General features: G+C 37.2%; 2 protein-coding genes across 2 annotated transcripts in view; one reads left to right on the plus strand and one right to left on the minus strand.

The window, feature by feature from the left end:
* The window catches only part of INTS6 (integrator complex subunit 6), an 88,124-nt gene extending 74,268 nt beyond the window's left edge, over window positions 1-13,856 (plus strand). The window contains exons 11-18 of the mRNA XM_065895890.1: window positions 411-521; window positions 1,560-1,775; window positions 3,831-3,957; window positions 4,800-4,942; window positions 5,161-5,392; window positions 9,986-10,360; window positions 11,817-11,910; window positions 13,763-13,856. Coding sequence (XP_065751962.1) covers window positions 411-521; window positions 1,560-1,775; window positions 3,831-3,957; window positions 4,800-4,942; window positions 5,161-5,392; window positions 9,986-10,360; window positions 11,817-11,910; window positions 13,763-13,856 — 1,392 coding nt within the window. The remainder of the gene's footprint in view (window positions 1-410; window positions 522-1,559; window positions 1,776-3,830; window positions 3,958-4,799; window positions 4,943-5,160; window positions 5,393-9,985; window positions 10,361-11,816; window positions 11,911-13,762) is intronic.
* Window positions 13,857-15,369: 1,513 nt separating this feature from the next.
* The window catches only part of SERPINE3 (serpin family E member 3), a 30,353-nt gene continuing 19,377 nt past the window's right edge, over window positions 15,370-26,345 (minus strand). Inside the window, exons 6-8 of the mRNA XM_065896294.1 lie at window positions 18,454-18,540; window positions 17,865-17,948; window positions 15,370-15,413 (exon numbers count right to left, since the gene is read on the minus strand). Coding sequence (XP_065752366.1) covers window positions 15,370-15,413; window positions 17,865-17,948; window positions 18,454-18,540 — 215 coding nt within the window. The remainder of the gene's footprint in view (window positions 15,414-17,864; window positions 17,949-18,453; window positions 18,541-26,345) is intronic.

Here is a 26,345-nt window from a genome sequence, read left to right on the forward strand (position 1 = left end):
AAAGCTAGTAAGGGGTTGAGCCACAACCCTTCCAGTTACCCAAGGTAGAAATCTTCTATTTTCCTTGACTCCTCTTTCTACTTACCACCCAAGTTCTATCAAATCAACCTCTGCAATGTGTCTCCTGCCCTCTTCTTCCAAACCTAGTGTCTCCAATGGTGCTAAGAAGTCCAGGACTTCACCCTTTCTTGCTCTGGGTGTTGTTATTATAGCCTCTCATCCTTGTTTAGTATTTCAAACTGCCTTTCATACCACTGACAAACATTTTAATGAAGTACAAATATGATTATGTGACTCTTACTGAAGAAAAGGAGACATTTTGGGAGGTGAAATTTTCAAAATTGACAATACATATAGCTATAAGTTTTTGACAAGCTCAGGATTGAGTGGTATTTTCTTTTTCCCTATAGCCTTTGAAGAAAGCTGTTAGAATGATGGGAGCACCTAACCTAATTGCAGACAGTATGGAATATGGACTTAGTTACAGTGTCATTTCATACCTCAAAAAATTGAGTCAGCAGGTAATGTTAAGAAATAGAGCCATTAAGTATTTTGAATGGTTTTGGCTAAGGTGGTCAATAGGCCAGATGTTAGTTCTTGATGATTCTCATAGAATTCCATCATATTAATGTATTACATTTTAAAACCATGTATATCATATATTAACATAATTCTGTCTCAAGTAAATGGTATGCTATGTTTTGAAATGATAGTTTCAAGCAGTAATTCCTAGTTTGTGAAAATGGCTTTATTAATGTGGTCCTAGCTTTCCTGTATGTGAACATTCTTTGTTTTCTTTTGGGAAATTTATGTTAGAAAGTTGTTTTTCTTAGACAAAAAAGTCAGTTTCTTTTGCTTTATGTTTTAAACCTATAGCTTCTTCTTTCAAAATGGGAGTTTCTTTTGAAATATTTGTAAAAATACTGAATTTTGTCATTTTGGGCATACATCACATTAATAGATACTATAGTAGTCAAGCAGTGTACACTTTGACTGCCAAGTTATTAAAATTGTATAAAACACAATTTTTCCAGTACTCCTGCCATCTCTACTTCAAGTGCTAATTGAAATGTAGGTTGGAAAGAGTCAAAATATTGCTATTTGCTTTCCAGTGAAAAACTCCATCAGTGTTTGCCGTATCTATGAACATTTAGTTATGTGCTAGTAATAATGTCTTTAAGTAAATATTGTTGAGATTTTTTTTTTCTAATTTTATTTCACCTCTGAATTGGAAATATATTTTTTTATTTAGGGTACATTTACATTTCATGGTTTAGGTGTAGTGGGTATTTAATAAATAAAATAAATTGAAGTTGTGTTTGTGAACCCTGCTGTAAAACGTTAAGAATTGTGATGATTTAAAATCATAAGACATGATTGTTTAAACTATGTTCAGTTTACCAAGGACTTGACATAAACTTCTCTACTTAAGTAGAGTTTTTAAATTTCTTATGTACTTTTTAAATATAATAAATACTTAATTTATGGAAGACCAAAACGATTAGCATTTAATTTCCACTTCAGATTATGTCAAGACAACTTTTTTTTTTTTGCTTTAGGCGAAAATAGAATCTGATCGAGTCATCGGTTCTGTAGGCAAAAAAGTAGTACAGGAAACTGGAATTAAAGTCCGAAGCAGATCACATGGTTTATCAATGGCTTATAGGAAAGATTTTCAACAGCTGCTCCAGGGAATTTCAGAGGATGTTCCTCACAGACTGCTAGACCTTAATATGAAAGAATACACTGGGTTCCAAGTTGCTTTGCTCAATAAGGTAATGGTTATGAGAATTTAGTACTGATATAGTTATAGTCTGTTATATCGTTGAATATGGCAAATTTTCTGTTAACTGATACTTAGTTTGTCCGAACTTCTGTACCTCCGCAGAATAATGATCAATTATATTATTATTGAATCATTAGATTTTAGAGTTAAACACTGTACATGGTGAGTGGATGAATGGATGGACTGCAAAGAGCAAACCATCCCGTTCATTTTATAGACGAGAAAACAGGCTTAGAGATTGCCTAAAGTTACATAGCTAATGGTAGAGTTCACTGTAGTTTGGTACTTTTATACTGCTGACCTTGGGTACACAGCATGATCCTGAAGTGCTTTGTGAATACTCATTAAAAAGATCTTCATCCCAGTAGTCTTTTTTGTAGAAACAGGCTGATTCTAAAACTTATATGGAAGTGTAAAGGTCCTAGAGTAGCTAAAACAATTTTGGAAAAGAATAAAGCTGGAAGCTTTGCACTATCTAATTTTAAAAGTTACTGTAAAGCTACAGCGATCAACATGTTGTGTTGTTGGCATAAGGAAAAATATATAGATCAGTAGAACAGAAGTAGGCCCTCACACGTAGAGTCAATTAATTTTTAACAAAGGTGCCAAAATAATTGAGTGGGTTAGGAGACAGTGTTTTCAACAAATAGCTTGGGAACAATTGGCTATCCATATGCAAAATAATGAACTTGACCCTTACCTCACATTACTTGAAGTGATCATAGTCATACATGTAAGAACTGAAACTATAAACTTCTACAACAGAACAGGAAGAAATCTTTAAGATGTTGGATTATGGATCAATGAAGATTTCTAAAATACAACACACAAAGCACGCACACACACAAACTTGATAAATAGAACTTCATTAAAATTGAAATTTTTGTCTTCAGAAGAAACTTTGATGCTTCTCCCAGGCAAGCTATAGCCTGGGAGAAAAGCGTGTATTGAATAAAGAACTTGTTTCAAAATATATAAAGAACTCATAGAACTCAGTAATAAAAAGACAAACATCCAATAAAAAAAATAGACTAAATATTTGAACAGACAGCTCATATACAAACTTGAACAGGCACATAAAAAGATGTTCAATATTATTAGCCACTGTGGAAATGCAAATTAAAACCATAATGAGATCCCACTTTATGCCCACTAGAATGGCTAAAATTTAAGACTGAAAAATATGAAGTGTTGGTAAGGTTGTAGAACAACTGGAATTCTTATACATTATTGATGGAAAATAGTTTGCAGTTTCTTAGGAAAGGTAAATATTGCTATATACCAACAGTTCTGCTTGTAGGTATCTACCGAGATAAATGAAAATATGTGTATATAAAGGCTTTGTATGCAGATGTTCATAGCAGCATTAGTAACAGCCCCAAACTGAAAATGGACCAAGTGTTCATCAACTGGTGAATGGATAGAGATATGGCATATCCATGTAAAAAGGAAAAGACAGTAAAAAGGAATCGACACCAATACACGAACAACATGGTTGAATCTCAAAAACATGCTCAGTGAAAGAAGCCAGATAGAAAAGATTGCATATTGCAAGATTCCGTCTATAAAATGGAATGTAGAGAGAAGGAAAGTAGATTAGTGGTTGCTTGGGGATAGCAATAGAGATTGACTACAAATGGGCACAAGGAACTTTCTGGGATGATGGAGATATTCTAAAACTGGATCGTAGTGGTGGTTTCACAACTATACATTTATGAACACTCATTAAACTGTTTACATAAAATGGATAGTTTTATGGTATGTAAATTATATGTCAAAGCTTTTATTTACTTCTCTTAGCCAGAATATGTAATAAAATCTTGGACAGATATGAGTTTGAGATTATTTGGTTGAGCCTCACTACCAAATTTTTATCTTTTGGTTATTAAAACAGTACAGTAAGATTGCATCATATCTCTTTATTTTTTTAAGCTAGTTAGTTAACTTGTGTATCTTATTTTCAAAGCTATGCTGCAGGCTAGAGATTTCAGTCTCTTAATTCTATGTTTGAAAATAAATCTTGTCTTTAAATCTTTTTTAACAGGATTTGAAGCCACAGACATTTAGAAATGCGTATGACATACCAAGACGGAATCTTTTGGATCACTTAACAAGAATGAGATCTAATCTTTTGAAGAGCACCCGCAGATTTCTTAAAGGACAGGATGAAGGTTAGATCATGGTTTTAATGTTGGTATTTCTTCAGTAAACTTATTTCTTTATATTGGAAATAAATAGAGTGTTATTGTAACTTTTAAAGAATTATAACAGTAGTAGTACATTCTCGTTGAATGAAGTAAAAAGTGAGTCATCCCTGATTCTCTACACTCTTCCTACCATCACTGTTGCCCCAAATTCTATTCCCCAGAGGTAACGACCTTTGTTAGCAGCTTAGTTTCCTTTTTAGCTTTCTTCATACATTCACATATACAGGCATATGCGCAAACAAATCATTTTCTTGTGATCTACTAGTATCTGGTAGTTTAACTAGTTTAACTCTGGATGGCCAATATATATCATATTCTGGTATTTCCTTCAACTGTACCCATGGCAGCTACTACAAATCAAGTCAGATGAGAACTTAACCCTTTGCCAACTCTCGTGTAAGCATTTCAACTATAGTTTTATATAAAAAGGGTCATCTATGTGATATCTCTTTTCTGTAAATTCTGCTTTAATTAAATTCTGCTTATTTGGAATAGAGTAGAAGAGACATTTCCTTTTCATAGAAAGGTTACATATATGCTTATTCTATACACTGAAATTAACTGCAATATTTTTGCTTTGTTTAGAAGATAAAATCAAGTATTTAAAATTTTATTTTAAAAAAATCTCAAGATTTTATGTCACAATATTTATAATGGTGACAAAATAATTTAGAATATGTGTTAAGGAAAGATTGACTAGAATAAACCAGACAGCATTCATACATAAGAAGACATTATTTGATAACTAGTTGGAAGGTAGTTTCAGTGAGGTTAACTTTTGTTTTTGCTCTATTCTGTTTGAAAAGATCAAGTGCACAGTGTTCCTATAGCACAAATGGGGAATTACCAGGAATACCTCAAGCAAGTACCTTCTCCACTAAGAGAACTTGATCCTGATCAGCCTCGAAGGTTGCATACATTTGGCAACCCCTTTAAGCTGGATAAAAAGGTAAATTTGAAATGTTCCATTATATAATTTATTTGCGCTAGGCACTGTGGAGAGGAGCAGTTCTTAATTTAACTAAAGAAAGCTGAAGCTATTTTCTTGGTAGAATACCTAATAAATGTCAACAGTTAAAATATAGTTATTTTACTGGGTATTGGAATTAGTTGTGCGATTAAAAACTGTATGTAAAGCTAGGGAAATTGTATTCTTTTTTGTCATAGGGTATGATGATAGATGAGGCAGATGAATTTGTGGCTGGACCTCAAAATAAACATAAACGACCTGGAGAACCAAATATGCAAGGCATCCCTAAGAGACGTCGCTGTATGTCTCCACTACTAAGAGGCAGACAACAGAATCCAGTTGTGAACAATCATATTGGAGGAAAAGGACCACCTGTACCTATGACTCAAGCACAGCCAGATCTTCTTAAACCCCTTCCTCTTCATAAAAGTAAGAGTTTTTCTTTAAATGTTATTTGCTGCTCTTCGGTTCTTCATGGGAAAGATTTTTGTAATACAGAAAAAATTGATAAGGTCCAGGAGTGTCTAGAGAAGATATTTGTTTACTCTAAATTAGCATGTAATCATTTTTATGTCTTTTTAATGAACATGTATTGAACATTTCATATATTCATTATGCTTAATAGCTATCATGATTTGAAATATCATTTGCAAATCTTAAGTATTTAAAAATAACAGTTTTTAAAGGGGCATTATCAACACCCACAGAACGATGGTTTTCAATTTCAGTTTAATTCAACAACTAATTCTTAAATGATATGCTAATTTAGACAGTGCTAGGCACTGAGGTATAGCAGTGAACAAGACAATAGTGATCTCTGCCTTTATTTATAATGAGTGAGGAAAGAAAGTCATTGAACATTTCATTAGAAGTGTGATGAATGTTACAAAAGGGAAGTCAAGCGTGTTGTGGAAGTATTTGGCAAGAGGATTTAACTTAGTCCGTGGGGTCAAGGCACTTTACTGAGGAAGTTCTGTTTATGCCAGTACTTGAAGGATGAATGGGAATTAGTAAACTAAAGCTATGCATTTGCCTATGCCTCAGTAGTAGTCTAAGAAGAGTATGTGCAGAGGCATACAGTAAAGAGCAGGGCGTTAAGGGAACTGAAAGAATGCTGGTTATAGCAAGGGTTGTTGGGAATGAGGCAAAGTGAGAACTGAAAGATATACATGCAGAGTCTAGATCATAGAGGGTCTTGGAAGCCATTATAAAGATTTTAGACTTTATTCGAAGGACAATGAGAATCCATTGAAAGGTTTTAAAGAGGTAGTGATCTGATCTGATTAGCATTTTATAAAGACCAGGCTGACTTTACTGTGTGGAATATTATTAGGGAAGAATGAGAATTGATGTAGGGAACCCTTAATTAATGGATTCATTAATTATAGGTAGTGATCATTCATGGCTAATGACATCTTAACTGGAGAGAAACCAAGTATGATACCTCCTGATGGAATTACACAGTACTACTTTTGAGGTAGTCCTGCCCTCCCCCCACCAAAAAAAAAATACTGAACATCAATCTGACCAAGCCTCTCTGTCTAACTACCAATTTTTAGGAAATATAAGGGACAGAGAAACATGTTAAATAACAAAACAGGGATAAAATTAGAAAAATCCAGATTGTGGGAAATTCTATAGGACAAAGAATCTGGTGTATGTGTGTATTTTTCCAGAAAAAAAAAATGCATAGAAAAAAAGAGGTACAGAAGGATTTTTATAGATTAAAAGATAGTTAAGAGACATGTAAATTAATTGCAATGTCCAGGTCTGATTTGGACTCTGAATCAAAGAAAATCAAACTTTTCACAAACAGAAACTATATAAGGTAATTGGAGATTGTGCACAGTGACTGGGTATTTGATGTTGTTAAATAATTGTTACAGTTGCACAGAAACCAGTTAGGAAACACAGGGAAGAGCTAATGGTTACCTGGGAGTGTGGTTGTGAGAAGAACCTGTATTGGAGAAATACTTGGATATATCAGCAAAGGACTTGGTGATGACTGGCTGGATGATGGAGACAGGGCAAGGGAGGAATTGAGAGACCCGGGGTATTTCAGTGTGTCAAGGGTGGAGTGGAAGAAGAGAGGTTGAATGAGTTTAGTTTAGAAGTGTCTGTTAGATAGCCAAGTGGATTTCCTAAGTTAGAAGATGGGTCATTGAGTTTGGAACTTATGAGAAGAGGACTGGGCTAGAGAGATAGGTATGGGAGGCAGCCTTAAGCCCCATTGGAGTAACCAAGGGAAACAGAAGAAAAAGCCTAGAGCAGAACTTTGAAAGTACCAAAGTTAAGAGGAGAAATAAGGTTCGGAAAAGGAGATTGAGAAGAAAGGAAGAATCCAAGAAAGAGGAGAAAATAGGGAATAATTTAGTGTTATGGAAGCTAAATGGAAAGAGAATTGAGTGGTTGGTGGTCTCAAATACTTCTTAAACAAATCATTTGAGAGGATTGGAATAGTTCTGTAGGTCTTTAAGATGACAGAGTTGAATATATTTAAATGCTGGTGTGATGGAGCCAATAGAGAGGGAACAGCTGAAAATGAAGGTGAGACAGAGTATAATCACAAAATCACTGAGAAGGCAAAAGGGAATGAATGGTCCAGAGCCCACATGAAGAATGCTTCTTCCATTAAAGCCGAATGGGTGTGGTGGGCACAAGTTTAATGGTGGGAAGTCGAGGAAGTTCACCTTCTTTCTGCTTTTGCTTTCCTCTGTGAAGTTGGAGGTGATGTGTACTGCTGAGAGGAAAGAGACACTGGGAAAGTCAGAGATGTTAAGACAGTGGAGAAGGTTTGAATGATTTTTTTTTTTGTGGTAGAGGGAGAAAAGGTTGTAATAAGACTGCTAGGCAGTGCTAAGATCCAGGTACAGGTGGTGACTGTGACCATTCTGTAGAGCTGTGTCATATTTCTCCAGGAGTGCCTGCTCATCATTCCACATGTGAGTCTGCAGCAAGAAGATAGACTGCATCATCAAATTTGGGATTTTTGCTTGGCAGGGGTCATGGGAGGACAATAGAATGAGAGAATTTAGGACATTGTTAAAAAGTGATACATTTTGGGATATAAGTTAGATAAGAAAGTGGATATCTAGAAGGAATCTGATTAATATGAGGGAGAACGTAGAGGAATTGCTGGAGTGAAAAGTCTGGCAGAGTTCAAGAGCCATAGTAGGAATACTGCAAAGACGAGGGTTACACATGCCTCCATCCCTGAATTTGTGTTTCACTCGAGAAGCAAATGGGTGGGTGGAAAAGTTCCTTGGAGATGAGAAATTGAGGAATTGGGAGGCCAGGTTCTTAGCAGGTGATGTCCTTAGACATGGATGTCACATACTACAACATTTCTCAAACCTTAAGGTGTATGTGAAGCCAGGCGGGGGTCGGGGGAGTGGTTAGTTAAACTACAGATTCTAATACATTGTTTGGGATAGGGCTCAAGATGAGCATTTCTAGCAAGCTCTCTGATGGTACTAATGCTGCTTGTCCACAAACCACACTTTGAGTAGTAAGGACCTAGAACGATGTCCCAAGGGACATGGGGTGGAAGGAAGTCTGTGAACCAGGTGCCAGAGACATCCGTGACCACGGGTGTGCTCTGGAGGTCAGTAAAGATAGTGATGAGGAGAGAGAGGATGAGTTGAGTGGGATAATTAAATCTCAGAAGAGCAAGAATTTTTCAGGAGTGCATGGAGAAATGTTCTTGAAGTGGCATTGGAAGGTAAAGGGATTAGTGACTCCACATCCTTATTTATTTATTTATTTTTATACATTTATTTATTTTATTTTATTTTTGGCTGTGTTGGGTCTTTGTTGCTGCGCGCAGGCTTTCTCTAGTTGCGGCGAGTGGGGGCTACTCTTCGTTGCGGTGCGTGGGCTTCTCATTGCGGTGGCTTCTCTTTGTTTCGAAACATAGGCTCTAGGCACGTGGGCTTCAGTATTTGTGGCTCGCGGGCTCTAGGGCACAGGCTCAGTAGTTGTGGCTCGCAGGCTCTAGAGCACAGGCTCAGTAGTTGTGGTGCACGGGCTTAGTTGCTGTGTGGCATGTGGGATCTTCCCGGACCAGGGCTCGAACCCGTGTCCCCTGCATCGGCAGGCGGATTCTTAACCACTGCGCCAGCAGGGAAGCCCCACATCCTTATTTTAAGTCCACGGAGAGTGTTTGACAGACAGCAGTTTCTTTGCAGGAGAGTTGGGTTTCGATTAAAGCAGGAGTTACTCTAGAGAATATTCAGTAAAGTTTGCACATCATGGAATAGAATTTAGGAGGGAGGGAGTCAGAAGTTCAGGGAATTTTTGTGGGGATGAGTTTACATTTTGAACAGTAAAGAGATGAATTCAGCTGGTGTCCTGGTGGTTTGGTGAGCAATCAGAGAACTTAGAATTTAGCTGCTTTCTGTGAGGAGCAAGTACAATAATCTAATATTAAGTAGTAAGCTTGCAAGCTTTTAAGTCTAGTAGTCTAGTGAACTAAAGTGGGCACCAGCTATTCTTCACTGCTCAAGTAATGAAGACTATATGGATGGTTATAAGAAAAGGGGGCGCTGTGGAGGTTTGGTGGTGTGTTGCTGCAGAATATTGATCAGTGTAAACTCCCTGTGTTCACTTTTGTCTCTGAACGGTAATAACTTACAAGGTAGAGGTAAGTTGGAGTGAACTAGTACTCTCTAATGAAAGGATAACCATGATAATCTTGATCACATATATTTCCCTAAAGCATTAAAAACCTACTTATTCAATAAAATTGCCATAGAATAAAGCAGAGAACTAAAAGTTGTTTGAAACTGGCTTTTATTTTTATTCCTAAGGGCAAATATTGTACAGGTTTTTAAAATATTGTGAATGTTTCACATTGAAATATACCATATATTTGGCAAAGCTTAAAAACCATATCAAATTGTTAATTTGCAGCAGTCAGGGAGATCAGTTGTGATTTGCTGTAATATTGTTTCTTTGAGGTTTTCTTTACTGTGTGCTTTGAAATTGGCTCTCATCATTTTTTTTTCTTACTTTTATTTTTAGTTTCAGAAGCCACTAATGATTCGACAATAGATGATGTGGTTGAAAATCATGTTGCAGACCAACTTTCATCAGATATTACACCAAATGCTATGGAAAGTGAATTTTCAGCATCTTCTTCTCCAGCCAATTTACTGGAACGACCAACCAATCATACAGAGGCTCTCGGCCATGACCACTTAGGAACTAATGACCTCACTGTTGGTGGATTTTTAGAAAATCACGAGGACCCAAGAGATAAAGAACAATGTCCTGAAGAGAATCTACCAGCGTCTTCACTCAACAAAGGGAAGAAATTGATGCATTGCAGAAGCCATGAAGAGGTCAACACTGAACTAAAAGCACAAATAATGAAAGAGATCCGAAAGCCAGGAAGAAGTATGTATAATTAGACACAAACATCAGATTTGATTTCTGTTTGTGCTCAAAAAAAAAAAAAAAGTCAAATAAACTAAAGCATAGATCTGATTTTAGATCACTCTTAAACAACATATGAGCTATATAAGATTTGGTTCTTTATTCAGCCAACAAACACTTACTGAATAGCTGCTATATCCAAAGTACTGTGTTAGGTGTGTTAAGTAGGAGGGACTGAGAGCAGAGCAGGAACTCACAGACACACATGGTTCCTACCATGACAGGAACCCATTGTCTTGAGCATTCTGTCAACCAGCAACTGGAATTTTAAGGTAACAGCAAACCCAGACAGATGTAGTGACTATTAAATGACTTCGTATTTGTAAGGTTCTAGGCATAGTACCTACCTACCATCTTAACTTTTAAGATTTAAACTATAATAGTGATCAGGGATGTGTTTAGGCCAAAAAACTAAAATTATGAAAGCTATCTATTATATGAGTACAGAAGAACTTTGTGTGAGATAAAGTTTCAATATTATTGACATTCATTCCAAAGATGTTGGCAGATCACCTGCTATGATGGTGCGGTGGCCCATGGGTGGTCCAGAAGTGGGTAAGACTCAGTACTGGCCATTTAGGAGCTTATAGTCCTTGGCAAAGTTTTATGTGAAAACTTGAAACTGAGGCAGCATCCTTTTTTTTCCCACCAATTACGACGTGTATATATATATATATTTTTAAAAACATCTTTATTGGAGTATAATTGCTTTACAATAGTATGTTAGTTTCTGCTTTATAACAAAGTGAATCAGCTATACGTATACATATATCCCCATATCCCCTCCCTCTTGTGTCTCTTTCCCACCCTCCCTGTCGCACCCATCTAGGTGGTCACAAAGCACCGAGCTGATCTCCCCTGTGCTATGCAGCTGCTTCCCACTAGCTAGCTATTTTACATTTGGTAGTGTATATATGTCAATGCTACTCTCTCACTTTGTCCCGGCTTACCCTTCCCACTCCTAGTGTCCTCAAGTCCATTCTCTACATCTGCATCTTTATTCCTGTGAGACAGCACTCTTAACTTTTTTTTTCTCCCCCGCTCTATTTTATCCACTCCCAAGGTTAGCTGTAATTTAGAATTTGTCATAAGGATGGATTTTTGTAAAGGCCACTTCTTAATTTTCTGTGGCACTACCAAAAAGCTGTTTACTCATCCTTCTAAGCTTTATATTTGATACCCTATTGAGAACTTTTACCAAAAAAAAAAAAAGCAGTGTTTGAAAAGCTATTTTATCTTTTTTGATGTATGATGAAATATGTGTATTATAAAATCTCTAATGAGCAGTGAAAATTTTATGTAGACTAGTTTTGGTTTTGTCTTAGTATATCTTGATATAGTAAACTGTAATAGAAAAATATTGAATAAGAATGCAAATTAAAGCCACTTAATTTTTCTTTTTGCTTCTCGTTTTAAGAATATGAAAGGATCTTCACTTTACTGAAGCATGTGCAAGGCAGTTTACAAACAAGACTAATATTTTTACAAAATGTCATTAAAGAAGCATCAAGGTAAATAATCTGTTGTACATTATGATATGATACAGTGAGTCCCCAGTTTTCTATAGGTGGTATTTTAACAGTATCTGTTTTATACTTGTGTTGTTATGCATGTATATGACACACCCCTTTGTATATAAGTACTTCTCTCTTTTTTTCAGTTTATTGAAAGAAGTTCACTTAAAAAATAGCTATACAGAAATTCTTCAGAAATCATGGACCCTTTCTCTCTACACATTACAGATTCTTGCATAATTCTCGTTTATCCTACTCTGTGGCTTTTTGGTGTCTTTATATGTTATAGTCTTTAATTTTTCTCCTTTGTATATTTGAACTACAGTTAATATTAGTGATAAAACGTAATCTTGAAAGGCAATATTTGAATGCAGTTCACTTGTATGTGGGAAAACATGTAATTAAGGGGACCAGAGCTGGACAAATGGGCCTTATTCTGATTGCCTCAGTAGCCCAGGATTATGTACTTTAGTACAAGGAATGTGGATCAAGATTATAAATGGTAACTGTGAAGTGCAATTAACTGGAAAGCATAGTTGTATGAGTTCAGTGAGTAAAAAAGCAAATTTTTATTTCTTCTTCAAGACTTTTAGAATTTTAGTAATGTAAGAAAACTTAGCGTTTGTCTCATCTGACCTTCCAAGATACCCACCCTTTAATTAGTCCCCCAGTTTCTTCCATCCTACATGTAAAGGTTTTTTTAGATAAAGCTGTTAATTCTATTTTTTTTTTCTATGAGTGGCTAGAGCATAGGTTACTTTGAAGTTTCAAGATAAGGCCATAACTTTTTATATTATTGATATTGAGTATTTAACTCATTCTGCTCTTTATGTAACATTCTGCCAACTCAAACTTCATCATCGATTTAGCTATATTCCGGGTGCCTGCATTCTACTTCTGCCACCTTTTTTTTTTTTTGCATTACGCAGGCCTCTCACTGCTGTGGCCTCTCCCGTTGCGGAGCACAGGCTCCAGACGCGCAGGTCCAGCGGCCATGGCTCACGGGCCTAGCCGCTCCGCGGCATGTGGGATCCTCCCAGACCGGGGCCCAAACCCGCGTCCCCTGCATCGGCAGGCAGACTCTCAACCACTGCGCCACCAGGGAAGCCCTACTTCTGCCACCTTTTAGAGAGTTGTGTAGTATTATGGTCGGTAGTCATATTAGTGTACGAGTAGAGAGGAAGTAGGTATAGATGTGGGCAGTGTTTTTGGATATTCTGAAAAGCATCAGCAGTATTAATACTTAGGCAGACAAAAGCAATTTTAGTCTACTATATTTATTACCGCAAAAATTTAAAACTTGAACTTTGTTTGCTGTATCCTATACTACAGATGTCTAATTGTCCTTGATTTGCTAGTTTTCAAATTGTAATAGTAGAACACCACAGTTTAAATGCAATTGCCCAAATTTCATTTCTTCTTCTGTTTTGTGGGGAATTATATTCATATTTTATTCACATTCCATTCAACATTCAGTGTTCAAAGAGCATAAGAAGCTGTTGGAGTCATTGCTTTGGGAGCCCATATTGCTGGAATATTTATAACCCTTGTATTTATTAGGGTTTTTTCTTCCCCCTTTTTCTTTTTGATTGTGGAAGAAATAACCTCTTTCCCATTGTACTTAGGCCTGGATTATTTGTTTTAGGAACAAACTATAATACTCTACTGATAAAATAATTTGCTAATCTTCCAAGAGATTTTATATATCATAAAGTTGTTGATTTTTCATTTTCATCTCACTTTGAAAAATCTTTCCAAGGCAGTTTCTCTCCTTTAAAAAAAAGTATACTGATATATAACTATTTGTTAAAAAGAAATTGAGAGTGCTATTACTTATTTTTTTATACAGGTTTAAAAAAAGAATGCTAATAGAACAACTGGAGAACTTCTTGGATGAAATTCATCGAAGAGCCAATCAGATCAACCATATTAATAGCAATTAAAAGAAAACAGAATGTGGCCACTTATTTCACTACCTTCTCCAAATACAAAGTAAATACAAGACTGTTGTGATCTTGCATTCATTTTTTGACATGCATTGTTGGCTTTTTGAAATACTAAGAGCAAGTCTACAGATCCTTTTTCCATCATTTTACAGTGACCTTTTCTTCATTTTGGTTTATTTTTGTAATGTGAAAAGTATCACTCTAAAAAACATTTTTATTTAACAAACTAAAAATATTCCTCCAGATCTCTTGCTTGTCATTGACTCTTGCGTGTCAATTTCCCTCAGGTTCTATTTTCTTAAACCAACCTTTAAAATTGTCACCTCTGTTAAGGTTGAACTTTGCCAAAAAAATAAAAAAGAAGTTACTTTGTAATTTTTGGGGAAAAAAGCACATACATTAAAACTAGGCAATGTTTTGTATATACAGTTATTTTGGATATATTATTGTAAGTTGTACAAATGTATTTTGAAGAATATTTAAGAAAAGCACTTTTGTTATTCCATCAATAAATGCTCTATTTTACTCTTGTGTGGTTTAGGAAATAATCACATTTAAAGTAATCATTTAAAACCATCTTAAGATAATGGAATTTTAAAGGCCTTGCTTTTTAGCATTGGAAAAATACACCACTTGAAGTTCACATTTGTTAAACCTAACTGTAATTACGTGTTACATAATCTGCATTGTCTTTTTACTCTATGTTCTTAGATTTTGTTGGCCACTCCAACATGCTCCGTTTCTGCCTAGATAATGGAAATGATGGTATCTATGGCGGATAGGCAGACTCTTTAAAGCTATTTTAAAAGCAGATGCCTTTGGACTTTATTGGTTTCCTTACTTACTTTCCTTCAACCCCTTTTCCTTTCTCACTAGGATTGTGGATGGCACTAAGGTGAAGCTATCGGTCAGGGAGTTGTAAGTTTGGGGTATACCACATACTCTGAAACGTCTAGCATTTAGCAGCTTGATGCCATACTTACAGAAGTCTCACAACAGACTGGGGTTTCAACAGGGATCTCTTAGTTCTGCTCTGCTATTACACTTCAACTCTCCATTTTATTTAGAAGCTAAATGGAAAGGAAACATGTTTCAAATGACTTTGCTCATTTTGCATTCTCCCTAAGTTATCCAGGATAAGGAAAACTGAACACTGTTCACTGTCCGCCCTCAGTCCAACATGGCCTCACGTGTCCTTACTGAGGACGTGACCCTGTGACCTGACTCACTTACCATTCATAGATCACTGCTGTGCCTTGTAGTGCTTTTGGGATAACCAGTAGAAAAGAAGGCTAAAATACATTTAGATTAAGAGAGGGTGAAATAAATTTATAAAATTATGGTAAAATTGAAGTATTTTTAGGTTCATAATATTTGAAAATCACATACCCTTATCTTTTTATACTTTAGCAGAACATTTTTAAAATCAAGGGTATAGCAAAATGAAATTGTAACTTTTTATGAAGAAAAGCATCGATGAAAGTAGAGAACATGCTTGAAATCTGTTAATTCAGTTTAGGGGATTTGAAACTCTCCCAATACTGAAGACAAATGCTGTCAAGAAAAAAAAGCATTTAATGTAGTGTTAAATAGTATTTTCATATGCAATTCTTTAAACATTTTTTCACCTCTACAAAATACCTTTAAGCAGGATATCATTTAGTAAATGGAATTGTTAAGGTAATTAGCTGCAGTCACATTGCTAAATTCAACAAGAGATACACAAAATCCAGAATATACTGTCTGGTTTTAAATTATATATGTTTAGATTCTGAGATTAACAGGAGGGGGACTATAAGTCATTCAGATAAAAGTTAATACTTAACAAGAATATTTAGGAAAGGGACTCAATCTAGTCCAATATTTGGCCACTTTCCTTATCAGAAAGTTCTTAGTTGCATTTCACAGGTTGCTCATGAGGTAATAATCCTTTAGACTCTTGCTTGACCTTTAATACATTTTGGGGTATGAGCCCTCGAGGGAGTTGGAAAGAAGCAGTTTGTTCTGTCTCCTCTTTTCGTCCTAAATCTCTCTGCCTCCATACTCTACGCCCTCATCCCAAAACCTAGTCACAAGCTTTGAAGCCCATCAAAATTCAAGCTTAATATCTCATCTCTTGCAGGTTTTTTTACATTTTAAGAAACTGGGCATATTAGTTGAATTAGTGAAATACTGCAGAATTTTTGTAAGCAAAGGGGAGGGGGAGTACATTTGAGGGGAATATCATGTCTTTTAGCCCCTTTAGATCAATGGATGGATGACTGACTGTAGGCTGGACAAATGATGTTCTCCAACAGTTTAATTTTCAGGTTAAGATCATTTTTTGTAATGTTCTTGTATGTGTCCCATTTGTCAACTGATTGAGTCATTATTTACCCTTATCAGTAAGCTTTGTCAATTTGGTGTACTGAAGGCTGAGACTCATTTGTCCTTTCAATACCCCGTCACCAGAAGAATAGCCACTTTGCCTTGTGTGTTATGAGCAAGTACCTCCCAGAAAGAGAGGTAAATAAATTCACAAGGACTATATTTAGATGTGCGGCGGATTATGGAACTGGTGTTGGATTGTATTTTCATTCTGTTTACTACGGCCGTTCTGGAAACTCTTAGCACGGAAACAGTGGTGTGTCCTTTACTAGGTAGTTCAAAGATTTTACATCATTTTATGCAGTTGAATTCCAAAAGAGAAACTGTTCTCTCTTAACTGTCATCAACCTTTATTGGCTATGAGCTTTTGACAGTGACCTTTCTGTTCAAGTTTAGTCCTGTTTCTTTGTTTCTTGAGGGAGTAGAACCTGTCTTTTTTTTTCATCTTTCATTTTTTGACCTGTATCCTTTCTAAGAGAGGGCTCTCTGTTGCCTGTTCTGAGTGATAAGTGACATTTTCATCTAATAAATATGGGGTTGGGATGATCATGGTGAAATACTAAGAGGATATATTTTGTTGATGGACTTTTTCTCCCCAAATAATCCCCGAATAGATGATTTCCTAGTGAATGATTATCTTCATCCTTTTTGTCGCAAGTGTCTCTTTGATTTCTAGCACAAGTTACAGCAGTATGCAAATGATTCTCAGATAAAATGATGTTGACAGTATTTCCTTAACAATTTGTGTAAAACCTATGCGTAATTTTCATTATTCTAACTTGACTTTTTTTCTCTCCATAAATAAAAATAATGCCTGATGTTTAGTTAAAGTAGATCCACTTTTGCTTGATTTTGTTAGACTTGTTCCATCCTATTTCTTTTTGACACATTGTTTAGACTTGCCAACAACTCTTTACTGAGAATCTCTTTTTCTTTCCTAGGCTGATAAGTAATTGCCAGAGAGGGTGGGGCGACATTAAGAGGAATAATTTGAATACTTTGTTCACTGTTGTTGATGCTTAAAGGACTTCTGCTTGTCCTTCTGATGTGCTAAGGCTCTGCCTGTACCATCCCCTCTTTGGATTGAGATGAGGTTGTGTGGTGGGACCTAACAAGTACTAGGGCAAACATTTGATTTTTGTGTAACTTCAGCAAGCTTGAGAAAGATCAACAGGAAAACTATAGAAATGCAGGTGCGTTCCCTAGGATACTAGGGGTGCTGAGAGCCAGAGGACTGCTTGGACACTCTAGTGGCCTGAAGGAATTCTTTCATCCTCCAAGGCCAAGAAAGCTTGGCAACAATGGGGAAAAAAGATTTATCATTTATTTTACTTTCATGACTTTAAGTCTCCCCAGAAGTAGAAACCTGAATTTTTAAAGACCTACATCAACTATAAATGAGCTGAGAGAAACAGAAGGCAAAAAAGCCACCGAGGTTATTAGTTTGCTCAGTAGTTATGAAATATTCCCCTTTCTCAGGATACATGACATAGCAACTGAGAAGCTTCTGAAGCACCATGGAAACCAGCTAGAAGGAATGCTTGTTTTAGGTTAGGGTGGACAAACGAGGCTTTGTTGCTAGAGAGATGCTGATAAATATTTAATTTATGTGACTCCTATCAAAAAATACTGTAATACCTGTGTTGGGTTCTCTCAGGAAAAAGATGAATGGCCGATCTGCTTTAAAAATAGGAATCCGAGACCTTTTCAGTAACAACAGAGCTGCAGGAAAGATAAAGAATAGAATCCCGTTGTACTTTCTCTTCATTTGAGGAAAGTCACTATTAAAATTGGATACGAAGTCACTTATATGCCTTGATTTTTGGAGAAATAAAAGCATCCTAATGATATAGCATTGTTTAGTGTTATGATGGGGTGCAAATGGGAAAATTAAAGGGAAAAGATACCACTTAGCCAACACTGTGTCCTATTTTCAAAATATTCCATGGAATAAATTCCTTCCTGAAGGTAATTTTCAAAATGACTCTATTCCTTGTTTATGGGGTCGTGCTACAAATCCTTTTCAAAATGGCTATCTCTTTTCTCCCATCAGTTTTCAAAAACTTTGTTAACATTTCTTTTTTTAGAATGCTCTACTACATCTGGACTTGGGTTTTTAGTGGGGAGGCTTAGAAGTGTGAAGGTTGAACTGGATAAATCTAACAGAGGGAGATAAGGGGGAAGCAGCTGACTGAGTGTTGCTGACACTGTGCTCTTAGGAACATACCTGTAGCTGCAGATGCCTTGGTGCCTTCCTCTGAAACCTCAATCTTGGCTTTGTGGATTGCTTCAGAAACATAAACGCCATCCTGGCCTAATCCCAGGACATAAAAATGTGATTGTTTATTTGCATTTTGATGCATTTAGTTGAAAGATTTTAGTACATTTTTAAAGAATGGACTTCACTTACAGTCTCGTTCGTATGCTGCTTACTGTGTAGTTAGGAAGAGATTTGTTTGGGAAATTTTAAGGTACAATAATTTATGCAACTTTCAAAACCTCAAATTTGGTAAATTATCTAATAAATAACCCCTCTCAGATTAACATTCAGGTCTGTGCCCCATTTTTTTCAATAGTTAATTTTCAAAAATAATTTCTAGTTACTGTTGAAATCTTTAGTCAGTGTTTCTAAAATTTCGGTGGTATAAGAATTGCCACAGTGCGTGTTAAAATGCAAATTCTGGAGCCCAGGAATCTGCGCGTTCAGCAAGCTTCTGAGATGATTTCCCTTGAATCTTGGGCTGCATTTTAGGAGCCACTTTTAAATGACAGAAGTTTGTACTATGGGCCTTAAAAGGCAGTGTATAAAAAATGTCTCATGCCTCATGACTGCATTCTGTATACTGAGTATATCAGTTATGCAATTATCTTGCCTTATTGGCTAGAATTTGCAAAGAAAATGAGAAGTTAGAACTATAATAGTTGTATGCCAACAATTTCAAAGATATTATAAGCTTAGCAAATAGGAATCTGAGTGATCCAAGTGTTAGAGGAATTGACAGGTTTTTGTAATTTAGCCATCAATCATTTTTAAACAACTCTCCACAGTGAAATGGTACTTGATCACACAAAGAATGAAAGTAAGAATCTTTAGAATGAGAAGAAACTTTAGAAATCATTCAGTCCAGCCCTCTCATTTTAGAGTGAGCTGTGAAGTCATCTGAGGCCACACACTTGACAAGAGGTCCAGTCGGGCATATGCAGGTGTTCTGAGAGCAGGTGCAGTGCCTATTTCCACCCCACATTTCCATACAGGCGCCACCACCTTGGAAAAGTGTGTTCTAGTCCACTGCAGGACGCACTAGAAAGGGAGCTGTGGCAGGAGTCTTAAAATAATCATTGTGATGGACATGTATTTTGAGGGGGCTTCTTTGTTTGAGCTTAGACTAATATTTAAATTGTTTTGCATTTCTCATGCACATACAAGGGGATGGCAAATGAATGTTGTGAGAGAATAATACCAGTGGAGTACAGAATATGCAGCATTTCATCCATCTTGTAAATAAGGCATACACAGGAAATTGTGAGTTGGCTGTGTTCAGTGTAAGGAACAGATACTTTGCAGCATCAGTGAAGGGGGCCAGACAAGGGCCAGAGGAGGAGAAAAATCAACGGAAACATTCACCTGCCATCGCTTGTCCTAAAACCAGTGCAGAATCTGATTGATTGTAGCAGTTGGTCTTTTTCTGTGGGATCTTTTAGAAAAGAAACAAATTTCTCTATACTAACTAGCCTGTCTCACTAACTCATTGAGCAAACTGAAATGCAGTGCCCAGATCAGAATTGTGTGTATAAGGAATGGTTGATGGTCATGAGAAGCTTTTACTAATCTGTGACTTCATTACTATCTAGTATGCCATCTGGACATTTAAAATAAATGTTAATGAAATGAGCAAAGGTTCTTTATCAGCTAGAATATAGTAAATGCGTTTGTGTTAGAGTCCAGGCACCCTGGCACAATGTGAGAAATGGGGTCGACTGGTTGGTATGAATGAGTTTTTGGCTAGATGGGCTTGGCTCTTTGAATTTCTTGAAACTGCAACTGAGGTTTCATTTAAGTAGCTTTTTTCTCCATCATATTACAGGAGTGGTCCAATAATTGACATTTACATGTTTGCACAGACATAGGCTAAGACCCATAGCCTCTCATGTCCTAGCATCCTCATCTCTCATACATTTTATCTCTGGTAAGAGTTAACATTTCAGAAGACCAACGTTCGTGAGCAAAATAAGGATTCAGGAGTCATCTGTGGGTTTGTGTTTTTCTTGCTTGATCTTGTATTACAGATCCCTGTTTTGCTTGTTTTTGTTAGGTAGCTCTGGAAATGTTATGCAGCAACTAATGAGATCAGCCCAAAGGGATTCTCCTGGCTTTGGGCTCATCCTCTCCTGCAGTGTTGGCAGCTGTCTAGTGCCATTGACGGCCATACAACCTGTTTCCCCAAAATTTGTTCCCAAGGTTGTTTATAGGTGCTATTCTATTAAAAAGGGTTCCATGAGTAATTACAATGGGAACTGCAAGTTGGATAGGTTTGTGCTTTTGTTTTTAATAGTGGACTTCTTAGAGCTGCTAATTTGCTAACGTTCATAGTGAATCTCCACAGGAGGGCTATAATATGTAGTGTTTAACCATGGAAATACCCACACTATCTCCTGTCTCCAAATTTAGCAGGTTAGCATTCTACAGAACATACTTTGGGAAACTAGCTGCCTTCCCCCTGCCCAATAAACTCTTCTGCTCCTATATTACATTTCAATATCCAAAGCAAACAGGTAAAATTCTTCCTGCCCTCCCTGGCATACTCTACCCTTCTTCCATAACATATAAGTATTTCCATCTCAACTTTCCTCATTAGATTGTTAGTTCCCAGAAAGCAGAAGCTGTATTATTTGTTTTAAATATTTACTTTGCTCAACTAGCATAATAATGCTTGGTACACGTATGTGTTTAGTAAATGTTGGATGAATGAATACTCGACACTCCTCACACTGTACATTTGTTTCATTTTCCCATAAAAACAACTGACTTAATGTTCTTTAATCTGATTTCACTTGTAAGGAAATGTTGGTTGCTGTCCTTGGAATCACTGGGGCACAGCACAGAACGAGTCTTTGGCTAATCTCATCCAAATGACTTTTAAAACAGTGTCCCTTCCCCTTTGTGAGTGGAGCCCGTCATTCTTTTTATGTGATTGGCCATACTTTCAAAAGGCTTAAGAGTTTTGATAATATGACATTGTGTAAATGTAAGATTTGCAAAATATAAAGTAGTAATCCTACATTTCATCCTCAGCTTCTCACAAAGCAGGACAAACATCATTTGCTGTGTCTTTTGTCTTCCCAGTTATTATCACTTACTATTGGTAACATTAATGGCTTTGAAAAAGTTATTGCCAGAATTTGCAAATTTGCTTCTAGTTTATCTTTCTCATCCTCTTGTCACTTAGTTGTAGATGGCAAGTGTGTGTCACATAGCACCCAGCCCAGCATATAAAGAGTGAGTACTGGAAAGAATCTGAAATGGCCTCTGAAAGTAGGTGCTTAGTTCCTTTCTCCATCCTTCTCCTCCAGCCCACTCCTCACATCTTTCTTTCTCCCCACCCTCCCACCCAGCTTTGTTGAGATGTAATCGACATATGTAACATTGTGTACATTTAAGGTGTACAGTGTGATATTTTATGTATGTATATATCACAAGTAATATATCTTATATCTGTACCCTTTGACCACCTTCATCCATTCTCCCCACCCTGGCAAACACAATTGTACACTCTGATTCTATGAGTTTAGGTTTTTTAGATTACACATATATGTGAGATCATACGGTATTTGTCTTTCTCTCTCTGACTTAATTCACTTACCATAATGCACTCAGGGTTTTTCTATAATGTTGCAAATGGCAGGATTTTCTTTTTAATGGCCGAATAATATTCTATTGCATATGTATGTACTGCAACTCCTTTATCCATTCACCTGGTGATAGACACTTAGCTTTTTTCCATGTCTTGCCTGTTATAAATAATGCTACTATGAACATGAGGGTGCAGATATCTCTGTGACACAGTGATTTAATTTCCTTTGGATATATACCCAGATGTGAAATTGCTGGATCATATGATAGTTCTGACTACTTTCCGTAGTGGCTGCACCAATTTACATTCCTACCAACAGTGCACAAGGGATCCCTTTTCTCCACGTCCTTACCAACACTTGCTATTTTTTTCTTTTTTTGGCTGTGCCACACAGCTTGTGGGATCTTAAGTTCCCTGGCCAGGGATCGAACCTGCACCCTCAGCAGTGAAAACGTGGAGTCCTAACCACTGGACCACCAGGGAATTCCCAACACTTGCTATTTCTTATCTTTCTGATAACAGCCGTTCTCACAGATGTGAGGTGATACCTCATTGTTTTGATGTGCATTTCCCTGATGATTAGCAATGTTGAGCACATTTTCATGTACCTGTTGGCCATTTGTGTGTCTTTCTGGAAAAATGTCTATTCAGATCCTCTACCCATTTTGAAATTGGATGATGATGATGATTTGCTATTGAGTTGTATGAGTTCCTTAGACATCTTGGATATTAACCCCTTAACGGATATGTAGTTTGCAAGTATTTTCTCCCATTCAATATGTTGCCTTTTCATTTTGTGAGTTATTTCTTTTGCTGTGAAGAAGCTTTTAGTTTGATGTAGTTTCACTTGTTTAATTTTGCTTTTGGTGTTTGTGCTTTTGGTGTCATATCCAAAAAATAATTGCCAAGACCAATTTCAAGGAGTTTTCTACTATGTTTTCTTCTAGGAGTTTTATGGTTTCAGACATCCATTTTGAGTTAATTTTTGTGAGTGGTGTAAGATAGGGGTCCAGTTTCATTCTTTTGCATGTGAATATCCTGTTTTCCTAACACCATTTACTGAAGAGACTATCTTTTCTCCACTGAGTATTCTTGGCTTCCCTGTCAAATATTAATTGACTCCATACGCAATGGTTTATTTCTGGGGTCTCAATTCTGGTCCACTTGTTTGTTTTTAGTGCCAGTACCATACTGTTTCAATTATTATAGCTTTGTAATATAGTTTGAAATCAGGACATGTGACACCTTCATCTTTGTTCTTTCTCAGGATTACTTTGGCTATTCTGGGTCTTTTGTGGTTCCATACAAATTTTAGGATTGTTTTTTTTCTGTTTCTATGAAAAACACTGGAATTTTGATAGGGATTGCATTGAATCTGAGGATTGGTCTGGGTAGTATAGACATTTTAACAACATTAATTCTTCCAGTCCATGAACACAGGATGTCTTTTCATTTATTTGTATCTTCTTCAATTTCTTTCATCAATGTGTTGTAGTTTTCAGTGTAGAGATTTTTCATCCCCTTGGTTAAATTTATTCCTACGTACTTTACTGTTTTTGATGCAATTGTAAATGGGATTATTTTATCTCTTTTTCAGATAGTTCATTGTTAGTGTATAAAAAACAACTCATTTGTATGTTGACTTTGTATGTTACAACTTTACTGAATTTACTGATTAGTTCTATCTAATTATATACCACCATTACAATATTAGAGAATATGATTTTGATGATATATTTACTATTACCAGTGATTTTTACACATTCATACATTTTTACAATGTTAATTGGCATTCTTTTATTTTAGCTGCAAGAATGTCCTTTAGCATATCTTGTAAGACAGGTCTATTGGTGATGAATTCCCTCAGCTTTTGTTTGCTTGGGAAAGTCTTTGTCTCTCCATATGTGAAGGACAGCTTTGTCAGTATAGTATTCTTGGTTAACAGTTTTTTCTTTGAATATTTTGAATGTGTCATCCCACTCTCTCCTGGCCTGCAAAGTTTCTGTTGAGAAACACATTGATTGTCTTATGGGGGGTTCCCTTGTATGTAACTTGTTTCTTCTCTCTCGCTGCTTTCAAAATTCTTTGTCTTTGACTTTTGGCAATTTAATTATAATGTGTTTTAGGGTAGCCCTTTTCATCCTCAACCTATTTGGGGTCATTGGGCCCTCATGAATCTGGATGCCCATTTATTTATTGTTCCAAGTTTGGGAAGTTTTCAGCTAATATTGCTTTAAATAGACTTTCTATCCCTTTCTCTTTCTCTTCTCCTCCTGGGATTCCCATAATGTATATATTGTTTCTTTTGATGGATGTCCCCAGCTCTCATAGACTTTCTTCACTCTTTTTTTCTTTTTGCTCCTCTGACTAGATAATTTCAAATGATATATCTTTTAGTTCACCAATTTTTTTTCCTCTGCTTGGTCAAGTCTGCTGTTGAGGCTCTCTTAATCTTCAGTGCAGTCATTATATTCTTACGCTTTAGGATTTCTGTTTTGTTTTGTTTTTTTGATGGTTTCTATTTCTTTGTTGAACTTGTTACTTATTTGTGCACCGTTTTCCTAATTTTGTTTGTCTGTGCATTCTTGTAGTTTACTGAACTTTTTTAAGAGGATTACTCAGAGTTCTTTGTTAGACAGTTAACAGATCTCCATCTTTTAAGGGTAGTTATTAGAGATTTATTTGTTTCTTTTGGTGGTATCATGTTTTTCTGATTCTTCATGATCCTTCATTCCTTGCATTAATATCTACGTATTTAAGTAAGCAGTCTCCTCTTCCAGACTTCACAGGTTTGCTTTGGCAGGGAAAGACCTTCACCAGTCAGCTGGTAGCAGTCGTGGGCAAGTAAGGCTCTCTACCAGGGTCTCTGTTTGAGCAAGGCTACTGCATATGCTCTGAGGTTGCAGGGGTTGCTGCTGGCTGGGTTACTTGGTTGGGTGGGTCTGCTGGCTGGACTGTGCATTCAAGTGGGGCCACTGCGGGGACTCCCTGTTCAGGTGGGGCTTCTGGCTATGTTTTATGGTTGGGTTGGGCCACTAGCTCTGTAATCGCCTCTGGTTGGGTGAGGTTGCAGGCTGTGTTCCCTGGCAGGATGGTGCACTGATTGGATACCATGATTGGGCAGTTGTGGGATGGGCTCTGCAATCATTCCTGGTCAGGTGGGGTCTCAGGCTGTATTTTCCAACTGGGTGGTGCTGTTGGCTGGGCTCTGTGCCAGGTGCAGTGACAGGCCGGGATCTGGCTTGGTGGTACCATGGGTTGGGCCCCAAGGCCGTCCAGAGTCACCAACCGGTCTTCCTGGTTGTATGGTGTCAGGGGATATGCTCAACAGCTGGGCAGGCCATCTGGCTTGGCTCTTTGCCCCAGCAGGGCTGTAGGATGGGCTTCCTGGCTCTCTGGGTTCTCTGGCCAGGCTTCCTGGATGAGCAGGAATTGAGGCTATGCTCGGCAGTTGGGTTGGGCTGTGAATTTGCTTTCCTGCCTGGGTGGGTTGGGAGTATGGCCCTTTGACTGGAGACCCAAATCACAGAACTGCCAACTGAGCCCTCTGGCCAGATGGGGCCACTGGCTTGGCTCTGCAGATGGGCACTGCTGCTGGCTGGGGTCTTTGCTCAGGTGCCGCTGCAATATGGTCTGTTAAGGTTTGAGTGCCGATTGCTGTAAGCTTTGCCCCTCTTCTCCATCTCTTATCTGATTCCCTGAGATCAGAGACCTGAGAGGGCCTACCAGGATGTGTCCTGCAACATTGAATGTCTACCTTGGGCTCTCTTTTCCCACTGGAGAAACCATAGACCTAGCGCTATGTCAGCCTGGAGGAGGGGTGATGTGGTCAGAGTGTAGCCACTCCTCTTACCTTTCTAAGGTGGTCCTTCTCAGTCTCTGTGTTTCAGAGGGGTGCCTCAGCCTCACCTCCTGGTGGGGGTATTTCCACAATGGTGACTTGTCTATGGATAGTTGCTAGTTGGTCTTCTTGAGAAAGGGACTGAAGTCGGGAATGACCTATGTTGCCATCTTGATGACCTACTGCAGCTCTGCCCAGTCATCTGGTATGGCATAAGTTAACTTCCGTACACAACCAAACAACTGTGGGTGGTTTCCTCATTCACATCATAGTAACAGGGAACTTGTACTTCTTCATGAGCAGAGATTGAAAACTATTCACTTACAAAAGTCAAGAATAAGACAGTTTCTTCAAAGTTTCAAGTTGGTGCACAAGGAGTATTTCTTGGATTAGGAAGCATGGGTTGGTATCAAAGCCTGCTGATCC

Source organism: Phocoena phocoena, chromosome 18, assembly GCF_963924675.1.
Source record: "Phocoena phocoena chromosome 18, mPhoPho1.1, whole genome shotgun sequence".
Taxonomy (NCBI): domain Eukaryota; kingdom Metazoa; phylum Chordata; class Mammalia; order Artiodactyla; family Phocoenidae; genus Phocoena; species Phocoena phocoena.